At 44.1% G+C, this 26,187-nt stretch overlaps 1 protein-coding gene across 2 annotated transcripts in view; it reads right to left on the reverse strand.

Annotated features, from left to right (window-relative positions):
- The window catches only part of PCDH19 (protocadherin 19), a 117,561-nt gene that overhangs the window by 46,790 nt on the left and 44,584 nt on the right, over positions 1-26,187 (reverse strand). For both annotated transcript variants that reach the window (XM_065410928.1, XM_065410927.1), the window contains exon 3: positions 4,656-4,714. In XM_065410928.1, coding sequence (XP_065267000.1) covers positions 4,656-4,714 — 59 coding nt within the window. The remainder of the gene's footprint in view (positions 1-4,655; positions 4,715-26,187) is intronic.

Raw genomic sequence — 26,187 nt, forward strand, 5'->3', positions numbered from 1 at the left:
CACCCTGACTACCATCAGCATTAGGACATGAAGATGTTCAGGACATTCTGCCACCTGGGCTTTATGAGGCTGGGGCCAACTCCACTGACACCTGGAAGAGAGTGACTATAGAACACAGGCCAGGGAGAGCCTTTTATTGGGCAGAGACCAGGTAACCAAGAGCCAGAAGAAGCAGATGAGTATAATTCCCAGGGTCCATGTGACTTTAAAAGGCCTCAGACTTCTTTTGAGGAAACTGGCTTGTTTTATTTCAATTTTTATCACTGTTATTGTTTATTTGTATTGTAGAAGCACCTAAGAGCCCCAGTCACAGCCAGGACCTCATTGTGCGAGGCACTGCACAAACACTGAACAAAGAGACAGTCCCTGCCCCACAGAGCTTATCTTAAGAGGCACCACAGTGAAAGCTTCTGGCCGCCCTGCTCAACACCTTTCTCCAGTATTGGGGAGTTTTGCTTGGAGGCCAGTCCTCACAGGACCAGGGCCTGAGCATGGCAGGATCTAGTCTCATATATGGATGCTGGACTTTGCTCTTGACATCTCAGATTAGCAAGAGTTAGAACCTAGCATAAAACTGCAGAGTAAATTCTGGTCGTTGTGGCAGGAGCAGCTTATTAATGCTACCAATGTATACGAAGAGGTGGGTGCGACTCTCAGGGAATCAAAGACAGAGACAGGGAGCTCCTGCAGGAAATCCTATACAGAGCAAGGCTTGGGGGGAAAACATCATCTGCATTTGGTGTTCTGTATAAGTCTAACCTTATACAGTGACTGATGTAACAAAGTTTAGTTTTACAGGTAAAGATATTACTGGTTTGAGCAGGTTCCCCTGTGGCTTAGATTTTCAAGAGTGACTAGTGATTTTGGGTGCCTCTGTTTTTGACAATTCAAAGGGACCTGATTTTCCAAAGGCACGTGCTCAGCACTTTCTGAAAATCAGACTCTTTAAGGCAGGGGTAGGCAACCTATGGCACACGTGCCGAAGGCGGCACGCGAGCTGATTTTCAGTGGCACTCACACTGCCAGGGTCCTGGCCGGGGGGCTCTGCATTTTAATTTAGTTTTAAATGAAGCTTCTTAAACATTTTTAAAACCTTATTTACTTTACATACAACAATAGTTTAATTATATATTATAGACTTATAGAAAGAGACCTTCTAAAAACATTAACATGAATTACTGGTGCGCGAAACCTTAAATCAGAGTGAATAAATGAAGACTCGGCACACCACTTCTGAAAGGTTGCCGACCCCTGCTTTAAGGTATCTCAAGTCGGGCATCCAGAATCACTAGTCATGGCCATGTACTTATGATGGTGAGCTCTCAACTACCTAAACTAAAGCTGCCCCCACTTGACAGTGCCCATAGACTTGTTATATTGCAAGCTGGAAACAGCATCTGCTTGAAAGCTCCATTTTATTTCACTTTCAGGTCTACTCCTTTAGCGCCCCTTATAAATGGTGCTTCGCTGCCTTCCATGTGCTATGGAGAGAGACAGCAGCAGAGCACTGATTAGAAAAAATGTTGCAAGAGCAAGCCCATATCATAGAGAGCGCCCAACAACAGCTGAGGGCGAAGATCTTACGGTAGATGCTCAGAGCCCAAAGAGGAGGGCTGGGAAATTCTCTTCTCTGGCTTGAGGATGGATGCAAAATGGGAAGCAACAAATCCTAGAAACTCTTGGCAGCCATGCAAACTGGTGTACAAGATAAAGCTTTAAGACGTCAGGCTAAAATCAGACAGTCCATTTTGAAATGTAGCTAGCTCATGGAGAACCCCCAGGGCAGCAAAGAGGACAAGTTGACACCACAGCATTGTAAAATCAATTGGTTACTGCTGAGGAGAAGTTGGTGAAATATACAGGCTGCCCATTCACAAAGAGACAGAGGCACTCTAGAAAAGAAGGTCTGTAAAGGAGAATGCCTGAGAAGGAACAGAAGCAGCAAAATCTAAACGAGCAGGTGGATAACAAGGAAGGGAGGGCTCATTTAAGCCCTCTCCTCCCCAGTGCTTAATTTGTAATGAAAGAGGTGCCAGGGCTCAAGCAATTTTTTACTTTCATAACTGACACGGCAAGCCCAGAGGTGCTGGAGCTATGAACTGCCAAACCTAGAGGTGTCAGGGCTCAGCCCTGGCACAAATTAAGCACTGCTCCTCCTACTCCAGTGCTGACAGTACTTTGACCAAGATGAGGCGGAGATTGTCCCTCTCCATTTAATTTAATTGCTTCTTTTTGTAGTACAGGAACGCCTAGAGGTGAACCAAGATGAACCCATTGCGCTTAGGCACTGTACAAACAGAGTAAGTGAAAGTCCCTGCCCCAAATAGCTTACAATCTATCTAGGCAGGCAATTCAAATCTCAGTGTCAGGGCTAACTACCCAGGAGCTCTCTTTCACAATGTCTTTCAACATTGCTTTTACCAAAAAAGGACAAACAGGTCATATCCTCAGCAAGTGTAAATAAGCATTGATTTCACTGGACCACTTTCCACCAACTGAGGATCTGGCCCAATCTCTCCAGCTAGCCGGCTTTGACTAAAATCATTTAGTCTTGGGAGCGGCCTGTGCCTCAAAGCATTGAAGAAATAGACATTTTCATCACTTTGCAAAGCCACTTTGTGTCTCCACGGAAACCGAGTGGACCACCTACCATTTCGTGCTCTGCAGAACCACAGAGGGGGGGGAACTGTGAAAATACATTTAAATTGATAAACCTTCAAACACTACCTTTTAAATAAAGATGTCCATGTTGAAGCCACTGACTGATTCCAGGCAACATCAGAGAATTTTAAATTAAGAAAGTCCTTTAAATCCAGAATTAATTTGTGTGTGTGTGCGCGTGTGTGTGAGAGAGAGACAAATAAAAAAAGGTTTAAAGAGATTAATTAAACTGACAGATTTTGGGAGATTCACATAGCAAAGGTAGAGCAACTACAACATTTCCACAAAAACAAAGATTTTGCTGAATGAAAATTATTCCAGTGTTTAATGGATGACATTTCAATTCTCAAATGTCTGCCTCACATTTATGACATTCATTAGACTTCAAGTGCAAGACAAGTAAAGGTGGGGGGGGACACTGCACATAGAGTTGCCATTCAGAATGTGCAAGCAATCTGCATGACAATGCATTTGTCTTTCCTGCAGTGAGACAGGCCATAATGCAACACAGTCACAGACAACATGTTTCCACCACTGCCACTTTTCTAAAGGAAAGGCAGGTTTCTGAGTATCAGCAGTTGCAGGAATCCCAGAACAATACAGGCTTGGAGTAAACCTTGCTGTGGGAGTCAGGAATGCTGCTTGCTTTTATGTTAGGTGTAAAAAAGAAAAGATTAATAGATTTGTTTTTCAGAAGAATGAATCCTGACTATATTGTGAGGAGTGATATGTTGCAGGCAGCCCATTTCTCTCCAGCAGTCACATTATCATTGTTAAACATCATGAACAATGCAAACAAATATACCTGCCCTTCACTGGCTGAACTGAAGTTGCTCAGACAATGCACTTGTAATTCCCCTTGTTATATTTTTAAGATGTAAATACATGGGATTTTAGCCAGTAAAGTAATTGGATTTTCTCTACTATTGGAAGAAGATTTAAACAGTTCAGGGCCCAGCTGTGCTCTGTTACACCTTTGCTACTCCACTTCTTCATGAATAAAACTTCACAGATAAAACTGTGCAGAATTTGGTCCAGGAGTTGCCTCCCAGACCCAGAGTCGGGGATGGGAGGGAATCCTGAGTGGGGGAGAGAGGTGATGGATGAATAGTTCTGTTCCTCCACCTCTCCTGGCCTGTCTAGTCCCACTCTGCAAACTGGAGTGCAGTAAACCCTCCCAGAGCAGAGCTCCATGACTTATAGGGGATACAGATTTCCTGCACTGAATTGTGGCTTCCTGATTAGAAGCCATTTTGCTGTGTCAGGGTCTTCTACTGACTGGGAAGTGGAATGGGGGAACTGAAAGTTTTTAAGACTTCCCCCCCCCCCAAACTAAATTAATCTCTCGGTTAGTTAAGATACAACCCAGTTGAAGTCAATGCGATTAAGGTGGTGTAACGGAAATGTTAGCTAACTACTGGGCTCATTTCTTCTCCTATTGATGAAGACCTAGGATATAATTTAGAGCAGAATTTTACCTAGTGGGCCAAATTCACCCAAGGGGTAACTGCTGGGATGAAAATGGGCTGATGATTTAGTACTAATGGGAAAAAATCCCATCAAAATTATATTTTGCTTATTCAAACTAAAACAGTGAACAAATATCAAAACCCAATTACCTGGCCCCAAATAAGTTTCTTTTGCCTCCTTACATGTCAGGGAGCTCTCACCATCCAGATCTATCATTTTATTCCTGTGCTTTCAAATGGAATAAAGTCTATGAATTTTAAAGTTGTCAGGGTAACAGCATTTTGCCTAAGTCATTGCTAGTTCCCAGTGAGGAGGCAAACATAACAAAAAAGATTTCCCTTTATTAAAAACCACAAGCAATGGGATTTAATAGGAAGTAAATACTGTTTTAAAAAAATCAAATGATTATTCCAGAAACATTTTGCATACAAAACATCAAGAGGCATATAATAGGGCAGAAAAGAGTGCTAAACAATCTGGATTTGGCTATGCAAACCGAAACATTTTCAAGCAAACCCACATACCTCTTTATTAAATGGGCTCTGCTGTTCACATAGTTGGAATCAAAAGAGTAGTTTTCAGTCTGAAAGGAGGAAAAGAAAAGAAAGATAGTTATAAATGTGATTCACCTAACTGGAACCTCAGGTTTGCAAGGTTCATTGTATTAAGGACAAAGGCAATTACCTGGTAAATCCTGCACCTAAAGACACACTCTGGGCCCAGGCCTGCTTATCCTTACTCAGGTAAAATTCCCATAATGCCCACTGGGCATATAACCTATATTGGGAGTGTAGAATGGGACATTTTAATTGGGACAATGTCTGCCTTCAGATCTACATGGGCAATCCCCTTTGGACCCAGTCCTTACTCAAAATATGAGCCTGCATGAGGCATTCCCAATTTCTTTAATGGCACCCAGATGCTCCTGGGATGGGTATATTCAAAACTAGAGAGACAGTGTAATCTAGTGAGCTAGGAACTGGCTACGGAATTGGGAGAGCTGGGTTCTAGTTCTGGCTCTAACACTGACTTGCTATGTGGCCTGGAACAAGCTAGTTAGGCCCAACTTTATGAAAGCGGCCTCTAATTTGGGATACCTCAATTTCTGAGTGGCCCAGCGTAGGATGTCTGATTTTCAGAGATGCTGAGTACCCCAACTACAAGTGAAGTCAATTGGAGCTGCAAGTGGCTCAGCACCACTGCCTTCAGAGAATCAATCTGAGCCCCCCAAAATAGAAGCACACAAAATTAATGGACATTTTTGTAAATGTTGACCTTCCCATTTCCATGCCTCATCTGTAAAATGGGGATAATGATACTGACCCACCTCAGAGAGGGAGCTGTTAGGAGTTTATACAGCATCAAAACTATTTCTAGGAATGCGTGAGGTAAACAGAGTGGGAGTTCCACATGTAGTACAGCTGCATGATAGAACCCTCTGGCCTTACCCTGGCAAAATTCCTATTGACTTCAGTGAGAGCTGTATTCATGTGTGTGAAGGTTGAATTTGTCCCTTAGAGAGCAAGAAATAGATCTGATGCAAAATGAATACCTTAAATGTTCTACATTTTTTTTTTTTTTTTAGACAGCTGAAGTCTCCAAGCCCTGCCAGTCTTTATATAAACATTTGACAGAAAAAGGCTGACTGGTGACCACAGAACAATTTGCAGAGAAGAAACAATGTGACCACACTCTGTTACAAAACTAATTGCTTTTAATTCCCTGATGGATCCAGTTCTGCGTGTGGCAATTTGGCAGAAAGTTCAAAAGGTATTTTTCTTATTAGTGTATAATTAACATGTTAAAAAATTTATTGCATAGATATGTAAATACCAGCAAGGTAATCCCCTGCTGGAGAATTTAAAGTGGGCGCTTTATTTTAATTAGGGCTGTCAATTAATCGCAGTTAACTCACGCGATTAACTAAAGAAAATTAATCGCGATTAATCGCTGTTATAATTGCACTGTTAAATAATAGAATACCAATTGAAATTTATTAAATATTTTGGATGTTTTTCTACATTTTCATATATATTGTATTCTGTGTTGTAATTCAAATCAAAGTGTATATTATTTTTGCTTACAAACATTTGCACTGTAAAAATAAACAAAAGGAATAATATTTTTCAATTCACCTAATACAGTACTTGTACTGTAGTGCAATCTCTTTGTTGTGAAAGTGCAACTTACAAATTTAGATTTTTTTTTGTTACATAACTGCATTCAAAAATAAAACAATGTAAAATTTTAGAGCCTACAAGTCCACGCAGTCCTACTTCTTGTTCAGCCAATCACTCAGACAAACAAGTTTGTTTACATTTGCAGGAGATAATGCTGCCCTCTTCTTGTTTACAATCTCACCTGAAAGTGAGAACAGGCGTTCGCATGGCACTGTTGTAGCCAGCATCATAGGCGCCAATTTCTCCAGGCGCCAGTGGGTGTTCACGCCCCCCGCCCCTGGCCCCACCCCCATTCCAACCCCTTCCCCAAAGTCCCCGCCCCAAATCTGCCCCCTCCCTGCCCCATTGGACTCCTTCCCCAAATCCCCGCCCCTGCCCCGCCTCCTCCCCTGAGCGTGCCACGTTCCCACTCCTCCCCCCTCCTTCCCAAGCGCTGGGAGGAGAAGCGGGGAAGGCGCGCTCAGAGGAAGAGGCGGAAGCGGAGGTGAGCTGTGACGGGGGGCGGGGAGCTGCCGGTGGGTGCAGAGCATCCACCAATTTTTCCCCGTGGGTGCTCCAACCCCGGAGCACCCACGAAGTCAGCACCTATGGCCAGCATTACAAGGTATTTACATGCCAGATTTGGTAAACATTCGTATGCCCCTTCATGCTTCGGCCACCATTCCAGAGGACATGCTTCCATGCTGATGACGCTCATTAAAAAAAATAAGAATTAAATTTGTGACTGAACTCCTTGGGGCAGAATTGTATGTCCCCCTTTTCTGTTTTACTCACATTCTGCCATATATTTCCTGTTATAGCAGTCTCGAATGACGACCCAGCACATGTTGTTCATTTTAAGAACACTTTCACTGCAGATTTTACAAAATGCAAAGGTAACAATGTGAGATTTCGAAAGATAGCTACAGCACTCAACCCAAGGTTTAAGCATCTGAAGTGCCTTCCAAAATCTGAGAGGCACAAGGTGTGGAGCTTGTTTTCAGAAGTCTTAAAAGAGCAACACTCCAATGCAGAAACTACAGAACCCGAACCACCAAAAAAAAAAAATCAACCTTCTCCTGGTGGCATCTGACTCAGATAATGAAAATGAACATGCGTCGGTCCGCTCTGCTTTGGATTGTTATCGAGCAGAACCTGTCATCAGCATGGATGCATGTTTTCTGGAATGGTGGTTGAAGCATGAAGGGACATGTGAATCTTTAGCGCATCTAGCACGTAAGTAACTTGCGATGTCGGCTACAACAGTGCCATGCGAATGCCTGTTCTCACTTTCAGGTGACACTGTAAACAAGAAGAGGGCAGCATTATCTCCTGCAAATGTAAACAAACTTGTTTGTCTGAGTGATTGGCTGAACAAGAAGTAGGACTGAGTGGACTTGCAGGCTCTAAAATTTTACATTGTTTTATTTTTGAATGCAGTTTTTTTTTTTTACATAATTCTACATTTGTAAGTTCAACTTTCATGATAAAAAGATTGCATGACAGTACTTGTATTAGGTGAACTGAAAAATACTATTTCTTTTGTTTTTTTACAGTGCAAGTTCTTGTAATTCAAAATAAATATAAAGTGAGCATGGTACACTTTGTATTCTGTATTGTAATTGAAATCAATATATTTGAAAATGTAGAAAACATCCAAAAATATTTAAATGTTATTCTATTGTTGTTGAACAGTGCGATTAATTGCATGATTAATCACGATTAATTTTTTTAATCACTTGACAGCCCTATTTTAAATCTTTTTGTTAAACACCAGTATGAGGACATATCTGAGTTTTATTACTATTACAGAAGCAAACAATGAGGGGTATGCTTAAAACTGGGATGGGACAGGAGAGGGGGACAAAAATCAATGTTTGTAATTATGCTGTTTGCAAGCAAACCCCTCCCCCCAACAAAGTCTGCACGTAAAACAACATAGTTTAAACATGTATTAAAAATCCCACTGTCCCTTGTTTTCATAGGAACAGGTATTGAATAACCAGAACTTGTTTAGAAAGAAAGAAAGGTTCAGTGTCACAGTCGATTAGGCTGTGGAATAGTCTCCCAAGGGAAGTGATGGAAGCTGCATCGCTTGAGTTGTTCAAAACACAGGCGGGCAAAGCACTACAGAATATACCATAGGGATCAGTGTGGACTGGCCAGGACAGGGGATGGGCAGCAGGGCCTGATAGTTATTCCTGCTTTGTAACTCTATGATTCTGTTAATAATCAAGTATTAGCACATCCTGGAGTCATTATTCAGACATGGGCGATGGGTACATTGAACAGTTTTGAGTCTCTTTGCTCCAGCCATGCATCTCTTTCCCCCTCTTTATCCTTCCTAACTCCACTAAACAGAACAAAACACCACCACCTTTTAGGAGCACCTGGGACCCAGTAGCACGGACTTTTCCTTTATCTCCCCTCCTCTCACCCCCCATATTCCTATGGTGCCATATGGCCAGGCTCTGACATTGCTCAATGCTCCTTCGCTGCAGTACGCACTACACACATGGCAGCATATCAATGATACAGACAGCACTAGACATTACCAAGAGAGCTCTGTGACACAGTCAGCTTAGGGAGACATGGGCGGACACTAGCAGGCAGACAGCACCCCTGAAAGAGCCACATTTTGCTCTCAATTTGCATCTCCCTACAGGAGATACATGGGCCTCACCCTTTCCTATTCTCCCTGATCCTGGTTAGAGCCTCTAGGCACTACCATAATACACATATTAATAATAAAACTAGCCTGGAATAAAAGGGAAAAACAGCTTGAGTCACAAAGAACCCACCCAGGTCCAAATTTCCTCAAAATTTGGGATGTTCAGTTGTAGCATCAACCCTTCCCCTCCATCCTCTTTGTAAGTGCTACTTTGGAATACAATTTCCTGCTCTTATGGCAATTATGAACACAGTAAAAATAAATGTATGCATCTTTAATGTTGCAATAAATAAAGGAGCGCAGAGCCTGCTGCCAACATAATCGTACTGGCAGGATGCACAAAATCAAGCAGCTGAAGCAGGACTGGATAGGAAACCAAATCATGTGCCAGTGGAGGTTACACTGTTGTACCAAGATAATAAAGCAGAAGCAGCATTGGTTAAATGTGACCTTTTCTGAAATACAACACAATATCTAATTTAACAAACAGGAGCCTCCCTGTGAGAAACATGCTATCCTCTGAAAGCTGGGGGAGTTGGCCTACTGCTCAACACAGCTCAGTTATTACTTTCACATAGTAATTACTACTGTAGAGTCGCGCAGGAGATTTACTGCACAAACTACCAGTCCCCGCAGTTCTTGCATCCTTGTTCTTGCAATATGATTTTGATTGTTAAAGTGCTTAGTGTCTCTGTAGGAAACACACACATGTATTTTTAAAACACACAGAGAAGATTTACATTGCATAAGATTTCTGACACAGTGTTTATCCATCAATCCTGATGCTTCCACCTCTGGAGGAGCGATCTGACCATCCACAGAGATCTCTGTTGTATTGTCTTCCACAAACTTGTTGAGGGCTTGGAGGGCGGGGGAATCAAGAATGTATTTGTTATAAAGAATGGTGTAGTTTGTAAACAAGCTATGACAGGAGCTGAGCGATGGAGGACAGGAGGAATCAGAGGCAGCTTTAAAGCAATCACTGTTCTGATGGGAGTGCATTAAATCATCTTATGCTGTCAGATGCAGGGCTGGCTCAAGCAAATCTGGAGCTACTCAGCTGGCCTCCTCCCACCTCCTCAACCCAGCTGCAATGCCCAATCATCAGCATATGACCTTCTACACCCACCTGCCTAAATTCCTTTAATGTGCCAGCTGTGTGTGTGGTTCAGTCCCATTACGAAAGGGAAGAAGGGAAACGGTGGGAGGAATACGGAACATGTCCAAAGCTACTGTGTGTTTGTGTAAGAAGCTAAGGGAATAACAGATGGAGGTTTCCTGCTAAAACAGGAGAAGAGGAGAAACTGTGACGTACCCCAGCCAGTGCCATGATAAACAGGGAGATGTCATGATCCCCACAGAGCTCTGCCAAAACATATCCCACCCAGGCAGATCATGGCATGTAAATGTGTGCAGTAAATACCACACTAACATGTCAACCTATCACTAGTGGGGTTGAGCCTGTATGAGCCAGTGGCCCCCTGTGGCTGCAGGGTCAGCAGCACTGTTTGCATAGCACTGTATTGTTCTCCTACGATAGAAAGGAGACGGCTATATTGTATTGAATGCCAATGTGTATTTTTACTGACGCTGCTAGACACACCCAGACCACTTTGGCTCCCAAATGCCCATCCTGTGCAGCTACCCATCAATATCTCCCAAATCCCTTGTGTTATTTGTCAGTACATCATCCCTCTGGTGCCATCACATCTGGACATCACGTTGAGGAGACCACTGCTACAAAACAGTACTTACTGGCTCCCAAGTTCTAGACAACACTAGTAAAATTGCTGGCAGCTGGTCAGTACTAGTGTGATCACCATTGCTGGAAGCAGTAGAGCTGCTCTGGTGAAAGGGAGATAATTTGAGAAATTCAGTGCAGACAAGGCCTGATAGCAGCAACCCCTTTTGGTGCTCTCAGGAACATTCAAGAGGGTAAAAATAACAGGAGTACTTGTGGCACCTTAGAGACTAACAAATTTATTGGAGCATAAGCTTTCGTGGGCTACAACGAAAGCTTATGCTCCAATAAATTTGTTAGTCTCTAAGGTGCCACAAGTACTCCTGTTATTTTTGCGGATACAGACTAACACGGCTGCTACTCTGATTCAAGAGGGTAGCATGCACCAAAGTGGAAAAAGGCTGAGTTAGCAAAATGCTTGAGCAGCTCAGTTATGACCTCCAAAAACTGTTGGTTCAGCAGATTCTGAAGTTCACCCAACCTATACAGCATCCCTGGCTAAGAGCTGCTGCCATATGACCCATATGAAAATGCCACTTTGCGCTTTGACTTCCATCCAAATAGGTGGCAGAATCCAAGTTACATATCAATATGTTACAGAACAGTTACACCTGGACACTGATCTTATCGCCGAATATAAATGCAATTAGACAGGATTATGGTAATGATTAGGGATCTACTTAAATCACAGAGAAATCACACATTTTTTATGGGTTGGTCACAACATAAATAGAAAATTTTGCAGATGTGTTCATACAGTATATGTGTAACAAGTATTGTACAGTACACAGTTACCTTTGTAAGTCACCCTGGATAAGGGAGCCTGCTAAATTAATAATAAAATACTACTCAAAAGTTGTACATAAAGCTTAGAAATACACATTTATGCTTACCTAAATAAAACAGTCAATTTTATTTGTTAAAGATAGCATGCAGCATCCACCAGCAGTTGCAGTTGACATCTTCTGTCCATACACTGAAATTGCACATTCTGCATCCACAGAATTGGTAGGAATTGTAAGGCAGTGTTTTGCCAACTTGTAGAGCTTTGGAAACCAATTAGAAATAGAGCCCCCAAACTCAGTTACTTTTACTGGCATCTGGCATTCTTTGACAAAGGTCAGGTAAGCAGCACGTTTGTTATCATGATTTTTCTCCCATCCAGGAATTGCTTGAATTAGCTCAGGGTCAAAACACAGAAAAGGCACCTGATTGGGTCAAAAATGCAAACAAACACTCAAAAACTAGGCAGCGGGTTGTTTAAACGGAGGTTGCAATGACTGTTCGTACCTGTAGTATGGTTTAACTTTTCTGCTATTGACTGGAACACTTCTTGTCTGTGGCTATTTTCAGTTTGGCAGTCTGAAGGTTCTTGAGATGCCATATCTTCGGTCCAGCTGATCAGATCTATCAATTTGTTGTATGCTTTGTGAATCAAAACCTGCCGACTTTCAACCCATGTTAGAAGCTGCATGAACTGGATTGTATTTCTCAGCCACCAACTAACTTCACCTGGTCTTCAATGTTGCTATATTTTAACAGATCAGAAACTTTAAGTAAAGACTGTTTGCCTGGTGTGATTTCAAGCTCCTCACACACAAATTGCTGGTAGTATTTAATAATCTTTGCATAGTAAGAAGCTGCATTAAACCACAAATTCCACCTTGTAATCACTGGTTCAAGTGGAAGTGACACTGCTTGGCTACCACTTTGACTGGCCACGGACTCCTTGAATCATAGTTTACAACTTGGACAATGCTTGAATATTTTTTTAAAAGAAGAAACCAGCACATCCACATCAGGGAAACGTGTGCGCCAGATATCACTGGCCACTGAAAGAATGTGTGCATTACAGGTAATGTGAATTGCATTGGGCATCATTCCTTGTAGTACAGCAGAGAAAGCTTTGCACGCGTATATCACGCTATTAGAGGGAAATGCTGAGACCTTGTTGAAATCTAACCTGTAGTTTACAATAGCCTTTGCTACAGCTTGCGATACAGTTGAAAAAAATTTACCAACTTGATCTGAACAGGCTCTGTTAGGAAAAACAGGCATACGATCACCTTTCCAGCTGCCAGGTACAAATAAAAATGTGGAGTATGTACTTATCCTGTGCATCTGTTGCTTTGTCAGCTACAACTGAAATGGAATCGTATTTCGCCAGTGCAGATTTTGTAGACTGAATGTGCTTCGCAATTACTTCTGTTAGATAATGTGAAGTTTGTTTGCACACGGGAAACTGCCAGCATTTGGTACATGCTTTCTAAAGTACTCCCTTAGTATTGGATTATCCATTTTTTCTAAAGGTATGTTGACAGCAGCAAAGGCCTCCACTAGCTCCATTGTAGCGTCTCTTTTTGCTAAACTACTTTCAGTTGTTGTTTTAAACATCGTGGACCCTGTCACCTGTTTTTTGTTCTGATCTGTAGCCTCTGCACATGCTTTTCGTTTAATGTGTGATTCAGGCTCAAAATGGCGATTGATCGTGTTTTTTTCTGAACAAATCCAGAGTCACATTGCAAGATGTACAAAACAATTTACTACCATCTGCATGTAAGGTTCTTACCGGGTACTGCTTCACATGATCCAAAGCTGAAATTTTTTTGCCTTTATTTATTGTCAGCCATCTTTATATGCAACAACGATCCTTTCACTCAACCTGATGACTGTCCTGCTCAACTTATCATCATAAATGCTGACACACACTCAATCAACAATCTACTATAATGACTGCCGTGCTCACTTTAGTCTACATCATGCAACTTGACACACACTCTTACTATCCACTTTGATGATTGGAATGATATCACATGATTATAGTCAACTGTTTTTGCATTGTGGTAATCACAGAAGTTTTGCAGCATGTTTTATCAATAATACATATTTCTATTTTGAAGGTTAATTTCGTGAACAATCCCATAATTCACAATTTTTGTGAAATCTGCAAAATCGTGAATTAAGTAGGCCCCTAATAATAAGAGATGGAAAAAAGACCTATTAGATAATCAAGTCCATGCTGGAGCCGAACAGTGTCCTCCCATAGAAGGTGTACCACACATTAAATGGACTGTCTCCTTATCACGATATTGTCCACAGACCTTGGGTGATGAGTTCTCCTTCCCCTGAAGCACAGAGCCAGGATCATCCATTAGGATCAGGTAAGGCCATCCTACATCATCAATCAACAGAATAGGATGCAGAGCAATCATTGCCCCATCCAGTTCTCTCTGTTTCTAGCCAGGAGATCATTTAGGGTTAAATTCTGGTCTTATCGATGTCATTGGGAGTTTTGCCACTGATTTCACTGGGACCAGAATTTGGCCTTTTGTTAAAAACAAAACAAACACTTTTCTCTGGAGAAAGATCCCTATGATTCAGATTTGGTTGGCTAGTTCCTCCCACACATACGTTCAGAAACACACCTCTCTCTCTGCACTTTCTGCTGTACTTCATTTTACTAACTAAGAAGACACCACAACCCTATGTCTAATAGATTCAGTTTCTATTGGGATTTGGGCTTCATACACTATCTGTTCCCAGGTTTGAACTCTAGCGTGCTATAGAAATCAGTGCTATTAATGCAAATTACTTCCAGACTTCAGATACGGCAAGGAGCGATGAGGCAGCCCTGGAGAAACAAAACTTGATTCCATCCATTGGTGGCTTGCAGCCTTCAGCAAGGGCTGGCGGCGGGATCTAAAGTGGTACATACGACGTAGTTTATGAGGCAGCCTGGCAGTTTATGAGACTGCTCCTCAGCTGCCAGATTATCTGTCAAGGTTCTCTCAGTGCAGGCTATGGGATCAAAATAGAAAACTAAAAAAGAAATGAGGTTTTTTTCCTAGAGAAGCACTGGGTTATGGTTTGCATTATTTAATCAAAGTTCATTTGACTTAATTCCAGTTCAACCCTCTCTCTGCAAATGATTACACTTTGCAGGGTTCACTCTCCAAAGTGGTGCTGAGAATTCTCATGGATTTTAACAAGCGTGAAGGATGCTCAGCACTTCTCACGATCGGGCCCGTAATCAGTATCCTGAGAATACACCATATATTCAGGTTATCAGGAAGCACTGAATCTCTTCTTCCAGCATTAATCGTCTGGTTTCCAAACTAAAGCACTGGAAGATTTCAGATTGCGCTTCTCTTAAAGGGGATGCCAAAAATCATACTGTCCTATATACTTGGGATTTGATTTTCACATATGGGTATTATAACGTCAATTCCATCAACAAGAAAGCTCCAGCACTGCATGCAGCTTACCAATGTTTAATTTTAAAAAGTAGTTTTATCCAACTGTAGAGGGAATGGTTCAATAAAATATGGAAAAAAGTAACATCAATTATATGCCTTGCAAAATAGACAAGGGGCAAACAGGTACTTCGTTATTTGGTTACCTTTTATTCAAAGTACATTCATCTGCAAAAAAAACACAAAGAAAAAAAACCAGCACACCTGCCCAACTTTTTTTGAATATTCAACATTTGATAGACATGCCTGGTCTGTTCAATATGTGCAATCCAAGATTTCACTCAATTTACTAAAATCACTAGAAACGACATGTCACAGGTGTTGTCCTGATGCTCACTCTGTCATATGGTAACATCTTGTTAAATAGAGAGATCTGATGATTGTATTCTTTAAACAAAAGCTCATTGTTGTAATTATTACTGCTTTGTTTTTGATATTTATATGGCAAGGATTTGTAAACCTGTTAATATTTCTTAAATAGATAAATAGTGTAAAAAAAAACAAACCTGTTTTTAGCTACTGCCTCAACCAACAAAAAAACCTCCAAATCAGGTAACCAGCAGGAAAATTTTAAACATTTTTTAATTCACTGTTACTTTTCATTCAGAACAATCTTTCCTATTAAATTAAAAATTGCATAAATATCAATGAAGCTTTCCCCCCCGAGTTGGACGGGGGGAGCTGGCTTTGCTATTACCAAATGACTTGTTAGCCACAAGATACAGTACTAATCTAAAAAGTACTTGTCAATCCCTTCCTGACCCCTCCACCCTTGCCTCCTTAAGGGTCTGATCAAAATCCCACTGAAGTCAATGAAAGACTCCTATGAACTTCAAAGGGCTTTGGATCAGACCAAAAGTCTGCTCTCAAAACTTACTACTTCAAGGAAATAATTAAAAACAAGTAATCATCTTCCAAAACTTCCATGTTTCAGAGTGGTAGCCGTGTTAGTCTGTATCAGCAAAAAGAACAAGGAGTACTTGTGGCACCTTAGAGACTAACTTCCATGCAACCTCCCCATATGTTCTTTAGCCTCTTATATTACATGTTCTTTCTCTCCACTGCTCCCTCTGTAGTTATTTACACCAGCGCTAAGTGAATGCAAAGTGGGTATAGAACACCACTTTTCTGATTTGGTAACAGTATGTACACCCACTTTGCACTCCCTTGCATAGAGGTATGGGCAAGGGAATGGAGAATGAAGCCCAGACTCTCAAAACTCTTCCTTCCTCCAGCCCTTTTAGTGTCATCTCCTCCTACCGATCTGGTCTTATCTTTGTCCTGACTCCTGAAATAGGTTCCATATGGGCACATAGTCCTTCCATGTGGATCCATGGTTGGGACATATTAATGCAAGACTGCAGGGGGACTACTCTCTGGAGAAGAAAGGGTGTCTGGAGAACTAAGCTGGAAGCACGAACAGTGAGTCCACAACTAGATCAACCAGCCATAACTCCTGATGGAGGGAGGGAGTCAATGTCACTATAGCCCATGGATTGCACATAGCTGTGCTATTCACCCTCTAGAGAAGGATTTTGTCACTCAAACCATGTGACAGGCCAGTATCCCCTGGCTTTGTGCAAGTGTCCAGGATTTGACCCTATAATGGTTTAGGGATGGGCAAAATGGAGCGTATGAAACAAGATAACCTCCTCCTACCTCAACATTCACCTAAAATCATAACAAACTGGCCTGAGGCTCAGAAAAGTTCAATTGACATTCCCCCCGTTACTTTTTATTCTTTCCACTGTCTCTGCCATCCCTTGGGACTGGAGTGCTAAAATACCATGAGATGGGGCAGTAATGCTGCAAAAGAAACTTGACTGGAAACAGCGATCTCCTGAGAAGGCCAAAGAATTCAAGTCCAGTTTTGCAGACCCAAGAAGTTTGGAGAACTTGGATCAAATGTAGATATTCTGGGCATTTATCAAAACTGAACCCCTAAACTAGAGATGGAGTCAAACCACTATATTTGGATCTGGATTCTGAACACCCCTAAAGTTTGTGGGTCCAAAGATCTCTGGTTTGGCTCATTGTAGAGATAGGGACTCTTTGCACAATGTTGGACTCCAAACCCCCTGCAAAGTCCAGGGGTGTTCAGAGCTGGGTTCCTATCTACCCCAATCCTATTGACATGTACCCATCCCTATAAAAACTCAAGACTTGGAATATGAATATAAAACATATCAGCCCTTTTTGTTCCTTTTCTTATGGCCCTTTCACAGCAAGATGAAAACATTTCTGTCTTTCTACAAATAATTGTAAACCTGCTGCAACCTCCTGCTAACACATGCAGAAACCCTTCACTAAATGAGCTACAGGACAATGACATTTTAGTACCACTTTTTGAGAGTTATCCCTCAGCCTTTTTTACATGCCTCATTAATGAAACTTGTGTGTCACTCTTTATAATTAAAAAATGACTTAGACCTTTATTCAGAGCTGGTGTGTGAATCTCTTGGTTTGGTTTTAATAAAATCCACCCTCCCAAGACGATAGTTCCTCAATCCCAACCAGCACAACAAGGATTAAGATTAATGTAGTCATCATAAGAGCAGGTGTTCTGACTTTACATCAGTGCTGCAGGTGTATTCAGAGATCACAAAAATGTCAACTCATTCATAAAAATGCACACGGCCTCTCTGGTGGAAAAAGCAAGGCTTGCAATATCACTTCTCTCACTCCCACTTAATTCTCAGCCTTGTTCTCCATGGGACAATCCATCAAAAACCTGCAGATTCTGAAATACATCAACCACTCACTATTAGATAAACATGCCAACACTTAACTGTTATGATCTGAGCTACATTACATGTAATAGGACATACATGCAAGTTAAATAAAGCATCTGTTGTCATATTAGTAAAACATGGTTAATTACAGAACATGGTGTAGGTCAGGGATTCTAAAACTGCGGGTCGGGACCCCTGAGGGGGTCGCGAGGTGATTACATGGGGTCGCGAGCTGTCAGCCTCCACCCCAAACCCCGCTTTGCATCCAGCATTTATAATGGGGTTAAATATATAAAAAAGTGTTTTTAATTTATAAGGGGGCGGTCACACTCAGAGGCTTGCTACGTGAAAGGGGTCACTAGTACAAAAGTTTGAGAACTACTGGTGTAGGCCAAATCATGCCTAGGCCAGCAATGGCTAAAAAACATTACCATCCAATGGACTGTTTGTTGTCCCATGGGAAATAAGTCAGTGGCCTGAGACCAATTTTCAGTGGGCAACCTCCACAGTACAAATACAGAATGACAATTGGCATCTAACTTGGCAGCATCAGCAGAGAAGCCAGGGAAGGAAAGGGCCATGAGGACTGAACTCCCCATTTTCCGTTGTCCGTGCAGCTCTGGGCTGAGGATCTGAGGAAGGCAGGCTGAGGAGCCATGCATTGTCCCTATCCATGTTGTACTGCTCTACGACTAACCAGAGACGCCAACTCTCCAGGCTGCTAGTTCAGCATCTTTTAACAGCACTAAATTCACTTTAAAAACGTTAGAGGGGAAATTAATATCTGAGCTTGTTTTTAAACCCTGTGTGTGCGCGTGTGTGTGTTTCTTTTCTTCAAACAAAAAAAGAGAGAGAGAGAGAGAGACTTTTTTAAACAACAAACAGTCCAGCCCAGGGTAACTTAGTGATGTGTCCTTTACCCAATTCTAAACATACCTTAGGTAAAAGGCAACAATCTATGAAACCCAGGGAAGGGATATATTCTCCAGCATTGCTACCTGGCTCACAAATGTGGAGCAGATTTTCAAAGGCTCATGTCAGATTTTAGCAGTGTTACTCCCCGTGACAACCCCAGGGCAGGCACTGACTATTTCCTCAGTGTTTTAACACCTACTGGATTTGCTATTTTCTAGGAGTTCAAATATACACCTGAAGATGTGCTGTGCCCAAGAAGAGGGAGGTGGGTTGTGACTCTTGGGAAGAACCAGATTTGTTCCTATCTACTTCCCTTTGCTGGAAAACCTCTTCCTGTCTGGGCCTGAGCACCCAGTGTGACCAGGAATGGGCATGGGGATGTGAATAATATCCACAGGTCAAGCTGGGCATGATGAAATGCTGGCATGGACTTAGCAGTGGAGGAGAGAAGGGATCTGGCTGGCAGCACCATGGAGGTGTGGGTAATGTTAGGCTTTAGCTCACCATGAGAGAGGAGCATTCTAGTATATTCTGTTGGTATGTCTACACAGCATCTAGACACCCGCGGCTGGGTGTGCCGGCCGATTCAGGCTCAGGCTGCATGACTGTTCCATTATTGTGTAGACTTCTGGGCTCATTCTGGAGCCTGGGCTCTAGGCCCTGCAAAGTGGGAGGACCCCAGAGCGCAGGCTCCAGCCCAAGCCCAGAAGTCTACACCGCAATGAAACAGCCCTGCAGCCCAAGCCCAAGCCAGCTGGTATGGCCCAGCTGCAGGGGGTCTAGGTGCTGGGTAGACATACCCTTGGAATCTAAGTCCTCTTTCAGGAAAATGAAACCAATCACATCTCCTTTGATCTTACCATGTGTTGTTAATGGCCTAGCCATCTTACATATTCTGCACCTTCCCCCATGCCAGTTAGTACTTCATGGCCCAGCCCATGCTGGGAAATGTTGTGCTAATACACCAGGAGGGGGTGGGGGAAGAGGAAGAGGGAAGGGCTAGGGAGTCAGGAAGGCCCTTGTTTCATTGCATGGCAGGAGAGGAGAGGAAAGACGAGGGTGAGAAAAGCTCGGCTCCTAGAGAATGGGAAGATGAAGAAGGGGGCTGGAGACAAATTGATTTATCTTCAGTCCTTCACTCAAGGGCACTAAAGATGACTCCACTCATTTTCAGTTCTCTAAGGATCAACGGAGTCACACAGCTAAAACTTAGCACATCTCTTTGAAAACGTGCCCCTTTGTGAGCTGGTTCGCCAGCAGCCCTGAAATTTCTCCAGGGACGTTATGTGGTTAGACTCCCAAGAGCTTTGGGTCGCTGGGCATGTCCTGAACTCGCAGAGAGCATTTGTCTTTGAATTAATCTTTGATTTGGTGAAAGTTGTGCATTATGAATAAGAGCTATACTATGAACCTTCTGCTTTGAAGGAATAAGGGTGTGTGCCTGAATGTCACACAATTTCTTGCAGCAATCCAAGCACCAGCTTTGTAGAGGATATTCTCAGGCCTGGTCTACACTACGAGTTTAGGTCGACTTTAGCCGCGTTAAATCGAATTAAGCCTGGACACGTTCACACGACGAAGCCCTTTCTTTCGACTTAAAGGGCCCTTTAAACCGGTTTCTTTACTCCACCTCCGACAAGGGGATTAGCGATAAAATCGGCCTTAGGGGGTCGGAATTGGGGTAGTGTGGACGGAATTCGACGTTATTGGCCTCCGGGAGCTATCCCACAGTGCTTCATTGTGACCGCTCTGGACAGCACTCTCAACTCAGATGCACTGGCCAGGTAGACAGGAAAAGCCCCGCGAACGTTTGAATTTCATTTCCTGTTTGTTCAGCGTGGAGAGCACAGGTGACCACGCAGAGCTCATCAGCACAGGTAACCGTGATGGAGTCCCAGGATCGCAAAAGAGCTCCAGCATGGACAGAACGTGAGGTACGGGATCTGCTCGCCATATGGGGAGACGAATCACTGCTGGCTGAACTCCGAAGCAGTAAACGAAATGGCAAAATATTAGAAAAGGTCTCCAAGGCCATGAAGGACAGAGGCCATAACAGGGACGCACAGCAGTGCCGCGTGAAAATTAAGGAGCTAAGGCAAGCCTACCACAAAGCCAGAGAAACAAACGGAAGGTCCGGGGCAGAGCCGCAAACATGCCGCTTCTACGCGGAGCTGCATGCCATTCTAGGGGGTGCAGCCACCACTACCCCAACCGTGTGCTATGACTCCTTCACTGGAGAAACACACAGGGAAGCGGGTTCGGGGTACGAGGAAGATGAGGATGGAGAAAATGTAGATAGCTCACAGCCGCAAGGAAGCGGAGAAACTGGTTTCCCCAACAGCCAGGATATGTTTATCACCCTGGACCTGGAACCAGTAACCCCCAAACTCACCCAAGGCGTGCTCCCAGACTCTGAGGGCACACAGGGGACCTCTGGTGAGTGTACCTTTGTAAATATTACACATGGTTTAAAAGCAAGCGTGTTTAATGATTAATGATTAATTTGCCCTGGCAATCGCGGCCAGTACAGCTACTGGAAAAGTCTGTTAACGTGTATGGGGATGGAGCGGAAATCCTCCAGGGACATCTCCAGAAAGCTCTCCTTCATGTACTCCCAAAGCCTTTGCAAAAGGTTTCTGGGGAGGGCTGCCTTATCCCGTCCACCATGGTAGGACACTTTACCACACCAGGCCAGTAGCACGTAGTCTGGAATCATTGCATAACAAAGCATGGCAGCGTATGGTCCCGGTGTTTGCTGGCATGCAGACAACATCCATTCCTTATCGCTCTTTGTTATCCTCAGGAGAGTGATATCATTCACAGTCACCTGGTTGAAATGGGGCAATTTTATTAAGGGGACATTCAGAGGTGCCCGTTCCTGCTCTGCTGAACAGAAATATTCCCCGCTGTTAGCCACGCGGTGGGGGGCAGGGGTGAAGTGATCATCTCAGAGAATTGGGTGTGTGGGGGAGGGGACTGAGTTGGGTTTGTGCTGCATGTTAACCCTGAAACCGCAGCCCCTCCTTTTACATTGCAAACCCATTTTAAATGGCCAACCCAACGGGTGCTTGGTATGGGAAATGAGAGCACTACTGTTTGAAACCATTCCCACATGTTAAGAAGGTTAAAAAAGCCAAAAGACTGTGGCTTACCATGGCTGCCTGCAAGCTGAAATCTGTGGCCTGGCACTGCGTGAGTGATCTCACACACCAAACCGGCAGGCCATCAATATAAGAGGAAAAATGCGACCTTGTAATGAAAGCACATGTGCTGTGTAATGTGAACAGCAAAATTTAACGTGAAAGAGTGTACCCATTGTTCTCTAAAATGTGTCTTTTTTAACCACCTCTCCCTTCTCCTCCACCAGCTGCAAATGTTTCTCCTTCACAGACGCTAGTGAAGATTAGAAAGAGAAAACGTAGGACGCGTGATGACATGTTTACAGAGCTACAGATGTCCTCCCACGCTGACAGAGCACAGCAGAATGCATGGAGGCAGTCAATGACTGATTACAGAAAAGCACAATATGAACGAGAGGAGAGGTGGCGTGCTGAATCGCGGGCTGAAGATGATAGGTGGCGTCAGCTTGCAGACAGAAGGCAAGAGTCGATGCTCCGGCTGCTGGAGCATCAAACTGATATGCTCCAGTGTATGGTTAAGCTGCAGGAAAGGCAGCAGGAGCAGCGACCGCCGCTACAACCCCTGTGTAACCAACAGCCCTCCTCCCCAAGTTCCATAGCCTCCTCACCCAGACACCCAAGAACACGGTGGGGGGGCCTCCGGCCACCCAGTCACTCCACCCCAGATGATTGCCCTAGCATCAGAAGGCTGGCCTTCAATAAGAGTTAAAGTTTTAAACTGCAGTGTGTCCTTTTCCTTCCCTCCTCCCCCACCCATCCCGGGCTACCTTTGCAATTATCCCCCTAGTTGTGTGATGAATTAATAAAGAATGCATGAATGTGAAGTAACAATGACTTTATTGCCTCTGCAAGCGGTGCTCGAAGGGGGAAGGGGAGGGTGGGGTGGTTGGCTTACAGGGAAGTAGAGTGAACGGGGGGGGGCGGGCGGAGGGTTCATCAAGGAGAAACAAACAGAAGTTTCACACCGTAGCCTGGCCAGTCACAAAACTCGTTTTCAAAGCTTCTCTGATGCGCACCGCGCCATGCTGTGCTCCTCTAACCGCCCTGGTGTCTGGCTGCGCGTAATCAGCGGCCAGGCGATTTGCCTCAACCTCCCACCCCGCCATAAATGTCTCCCCCTTACTCTCACAGATATTGTGGAGCGCACAGCAAGCAGCAATAACAATGGGGATATTCTTTTCGCTAAGGTCTGAGCGAGTCAGTAAGCTGCGCCAGCGCGCTTTTAAACGTCCAAATGCACATTCCACCACCATTCGGCACTTGCTCAGCCTGTAGTTGAACAGGTCCTGACTCCTGTCCAGGCTGCCTGTGTACGGCTTCATGAGCCATGGCATTAAGGGGTAGGCTGGGTCCCCAAGGATCACGATAGGCATTTCAACATCCCCAACGGTTATTTTCTGGTCCGGGAAGAAAGTCCCTTCCTCCAGCTTTCGAAACAGACCAGAGTGCCTGAAGACGCGAGCATCATGTACCTTTCCCGGCCATCCCACGTTGATGTTGGTGAAACGTCCCTTGTGATCCACCAGGGCTTGCAGCAGCATTGAAAAGTACCCCTTGCGGTTTATGTACTCGGTGGCTTGGTGCTCCGGTGACAAGATAGGGATATGGGTTCCGTCTATCGCCCCACCACAGTTTGGGAACCCCATTGCAGCAAAGCCATCCACTATGGCCTGCACGTTTCCCAGAGTCACTACCCTTGATATCACCAGGTCTTTCATTGCCCTGGCAACTTGGATCACAGCAGCCCCCCACAGTAGATTTGCCCACTCCAAATTGATTCCCGACTGACCGGTAGCTGTCTGGCGTTGCAAGCTTCCACAGGGCTATCGCCACTCGCTTCTCAACTGTGAGGGCTGCTCTCATCCTGGTATTCTGGCGCTTCGGGGCAGGGGAAAGCAAGTCACAAAGTTCATGAAAGTGCCCTTACGCATGCGAAAGTTTCGCAGCCACTGGGAATCGTCCCACACCTGCAGCACGATGCGGTCCCACCAGTCTGTGCTTGTTTCCTGGGCCCAGAATCGGCGTTCCACGGCATGAACCTGCCCCAGGAACACCATGATTTCCACATTGCTGGGGCCTGTGCCTTGTGAGAGGTCTATGTCAATTTCCTCATCACTCTCGTCGCCGCGCTGCAATCGCCTCCTCGGCTGGTCCTGGTTTTGCTTTGGCATGTTCTGGCTCTGCATATACTCCAGGACAATGCGCGTGCTGTTCATAGTGCTCATAATTGCCGCGGTGACCTGAGCGGGCTCCATGATCCCAGTGCTAGCTATGGCGTCTGGTCTGAAAAAAGGCGCGAAACTAGTATCTGATGGACCAGGGGAGGGAGGGAGGGAGGGGCGAGTGATGACATGGCGTACAGGTACAGGGAATTAAAATCAACAAAGGTGGCTGTGCATCAGGGAGAAACACAAACAACTGTCACACAGAATGGCCCCCCCCAAAGATTGAACTCAAAAGCCTGGGTTTAGCAGGCCGTTGATTTGACGGAGGGAGGGGGAAGCAAATGAATACAGAACAAATCTATTTTTTACATCTTAAGACGACGGTGCAGCATGACTGATAGCCCTCGGCATCTTCTGGGTGCTTGGCAGCAAATACTGGGCGCTTGGCAGTTAGTGTACTACGACTGATAGCCACATTTTTCCTGTATGATGACGATGGCCTTCAGGCCTATTGCACGATCTGCTGCTCAGGGAAGACTCTGCTAACGTGCGATGATCCAACTTGTAATAGGAAAAGACTACAGTTACCAGTCGTAATACACCATCTACTGCCAAAAGGCAAAAGGCTGGTGCAACGCAGCCCTACGGCTGCCAGCACCCAGATTGCCGATGAAGGCTACCAGTCATGCTGCACCGTCTACCGCCAAAAGGCAGTTAGCTGCTGCTGCTGTGTAGCAATGCAGTCCCACGTCTGCCGGCACCCAGATGACATATGGTGACGGTGAGCTGAGCTGAGCGGGCTCCATGCTTGCCGTGGTATGCTGTCAGCACAGGTAACCCAGGTAAAAAGGCGCGAATCTATTGTCTGCCGTTGCTCTGACGGAGGGGGGAGGGGCCTGACGACATGTACCCAGAACCCCCCGCGACACTGTTTTGCATCATTCAGGCATTGAGATCTCAACCCAGAATTCCAATGGGCGGCGGAGACTGCGGGAACTGTGGGATAGCTACCCATAGTGCAACGCTCCGGAAGTCGACGGTAGCCTCGGTACTGTGGACGCGGTCCGCCGACTTAATGCACTTAGAGCATTTTATGTGGGGACACACACAATCGGCTGTATACAACCGATTTCTATAAAACTGGCTTCTATAAATTCGACCTAATTTCGTAGTGTAGACATACCCTCACACACCTTGTACATAGTGTTTAGGAACCAGAAGTTACTGTACAATGCACAGACAACAGTTCTCGTTGGATGGCACAAAAATCCTGAAGTTCACAAAGAAAACACCTTGTTAATATAAAAATTAAGGGCAGGACCATTAACACCAATGACCATGTACATGAGTAATCTCACTGACTCATTAACTGCAATGGAACTATTAGTGTGAGTTACTGCTCATCAATGTGAATAATGGGTTCAGAGTCTGGTCCTAGGGTATTTAAGGAAAAGATCTTAATGCTTTTTAAGAGAAGAGGTCTTTACTCCAAACCACATTTCTGATCCAGTTACTTGATGGGACACAGTTACAAATTTAATTTCCTTATAAACAGGTGAGCTCGCTATTATTTTTATGTGCAATGCCAGAGTGACTTCAAACTCAAGCGAAAACTGGATGAGATGAAACATTCTAATCTAAATAGAAGAAAACTCTGATGCCTCTCACTCACACACAAACATACCAGCCTCACATCAAATTTGATTTCTCCATTAGTATCTGATACATATGTATCGCAGTCAGGTGAAGACAGGCATGCATAATTTTATGACCAGCAACATGACTGGTTGCTTTACAATCTAAAATAAGGGGAATCAAATCTCACACTCCGGGATGTACATGGATCACCAAAGAGGCCAGGAAGGAACGGACAACATTATGTAATTAGCCAAGTGTACAATGGGGTGGTGAAGGGGGTTGTTTTGCAGCCTGAAGTGCCATCAAAGGCATTGATGGTGACCCAGCGTAGGTTTTGGAGAAGGTGTTAGAGTAGGAGAATCATAGGTATGTGCTGTTGGAGAGACTGCAGGAACAAAGCCCACATCACTATTCAAGAGTCCAATAACTCTCTCTGATAGATAAATGATTTGTGCTTTGGCTCAGAAGTGCTGCAGAGTCATGAGTACAGAATAAGCCTTTTGAGCTGCTGGACACTGACTCAGGTTATCATCAAACTTCCCTAACCTTTTGTTCATTTTTTGTGTGAATTTAATACTGGGAAAAGTTGCAGGATTGACAGCTCTGGACAATGACGACCTCTAATTATCCACACAACAGGCA

This window comes from Emys orbicularis, chromosome 9, assembly GCF_028017835.1.
Source record: "Emys orbicularis isolate rEmyOrb1 chromosome 9, rEmyOrb1.hap1, whole genome shotgun sequence".
Lineage (NCBI taxonomy): Eukaryota > Metazoa > Chordata > Testudines > Emydidae > Emys > Emys orbicularis.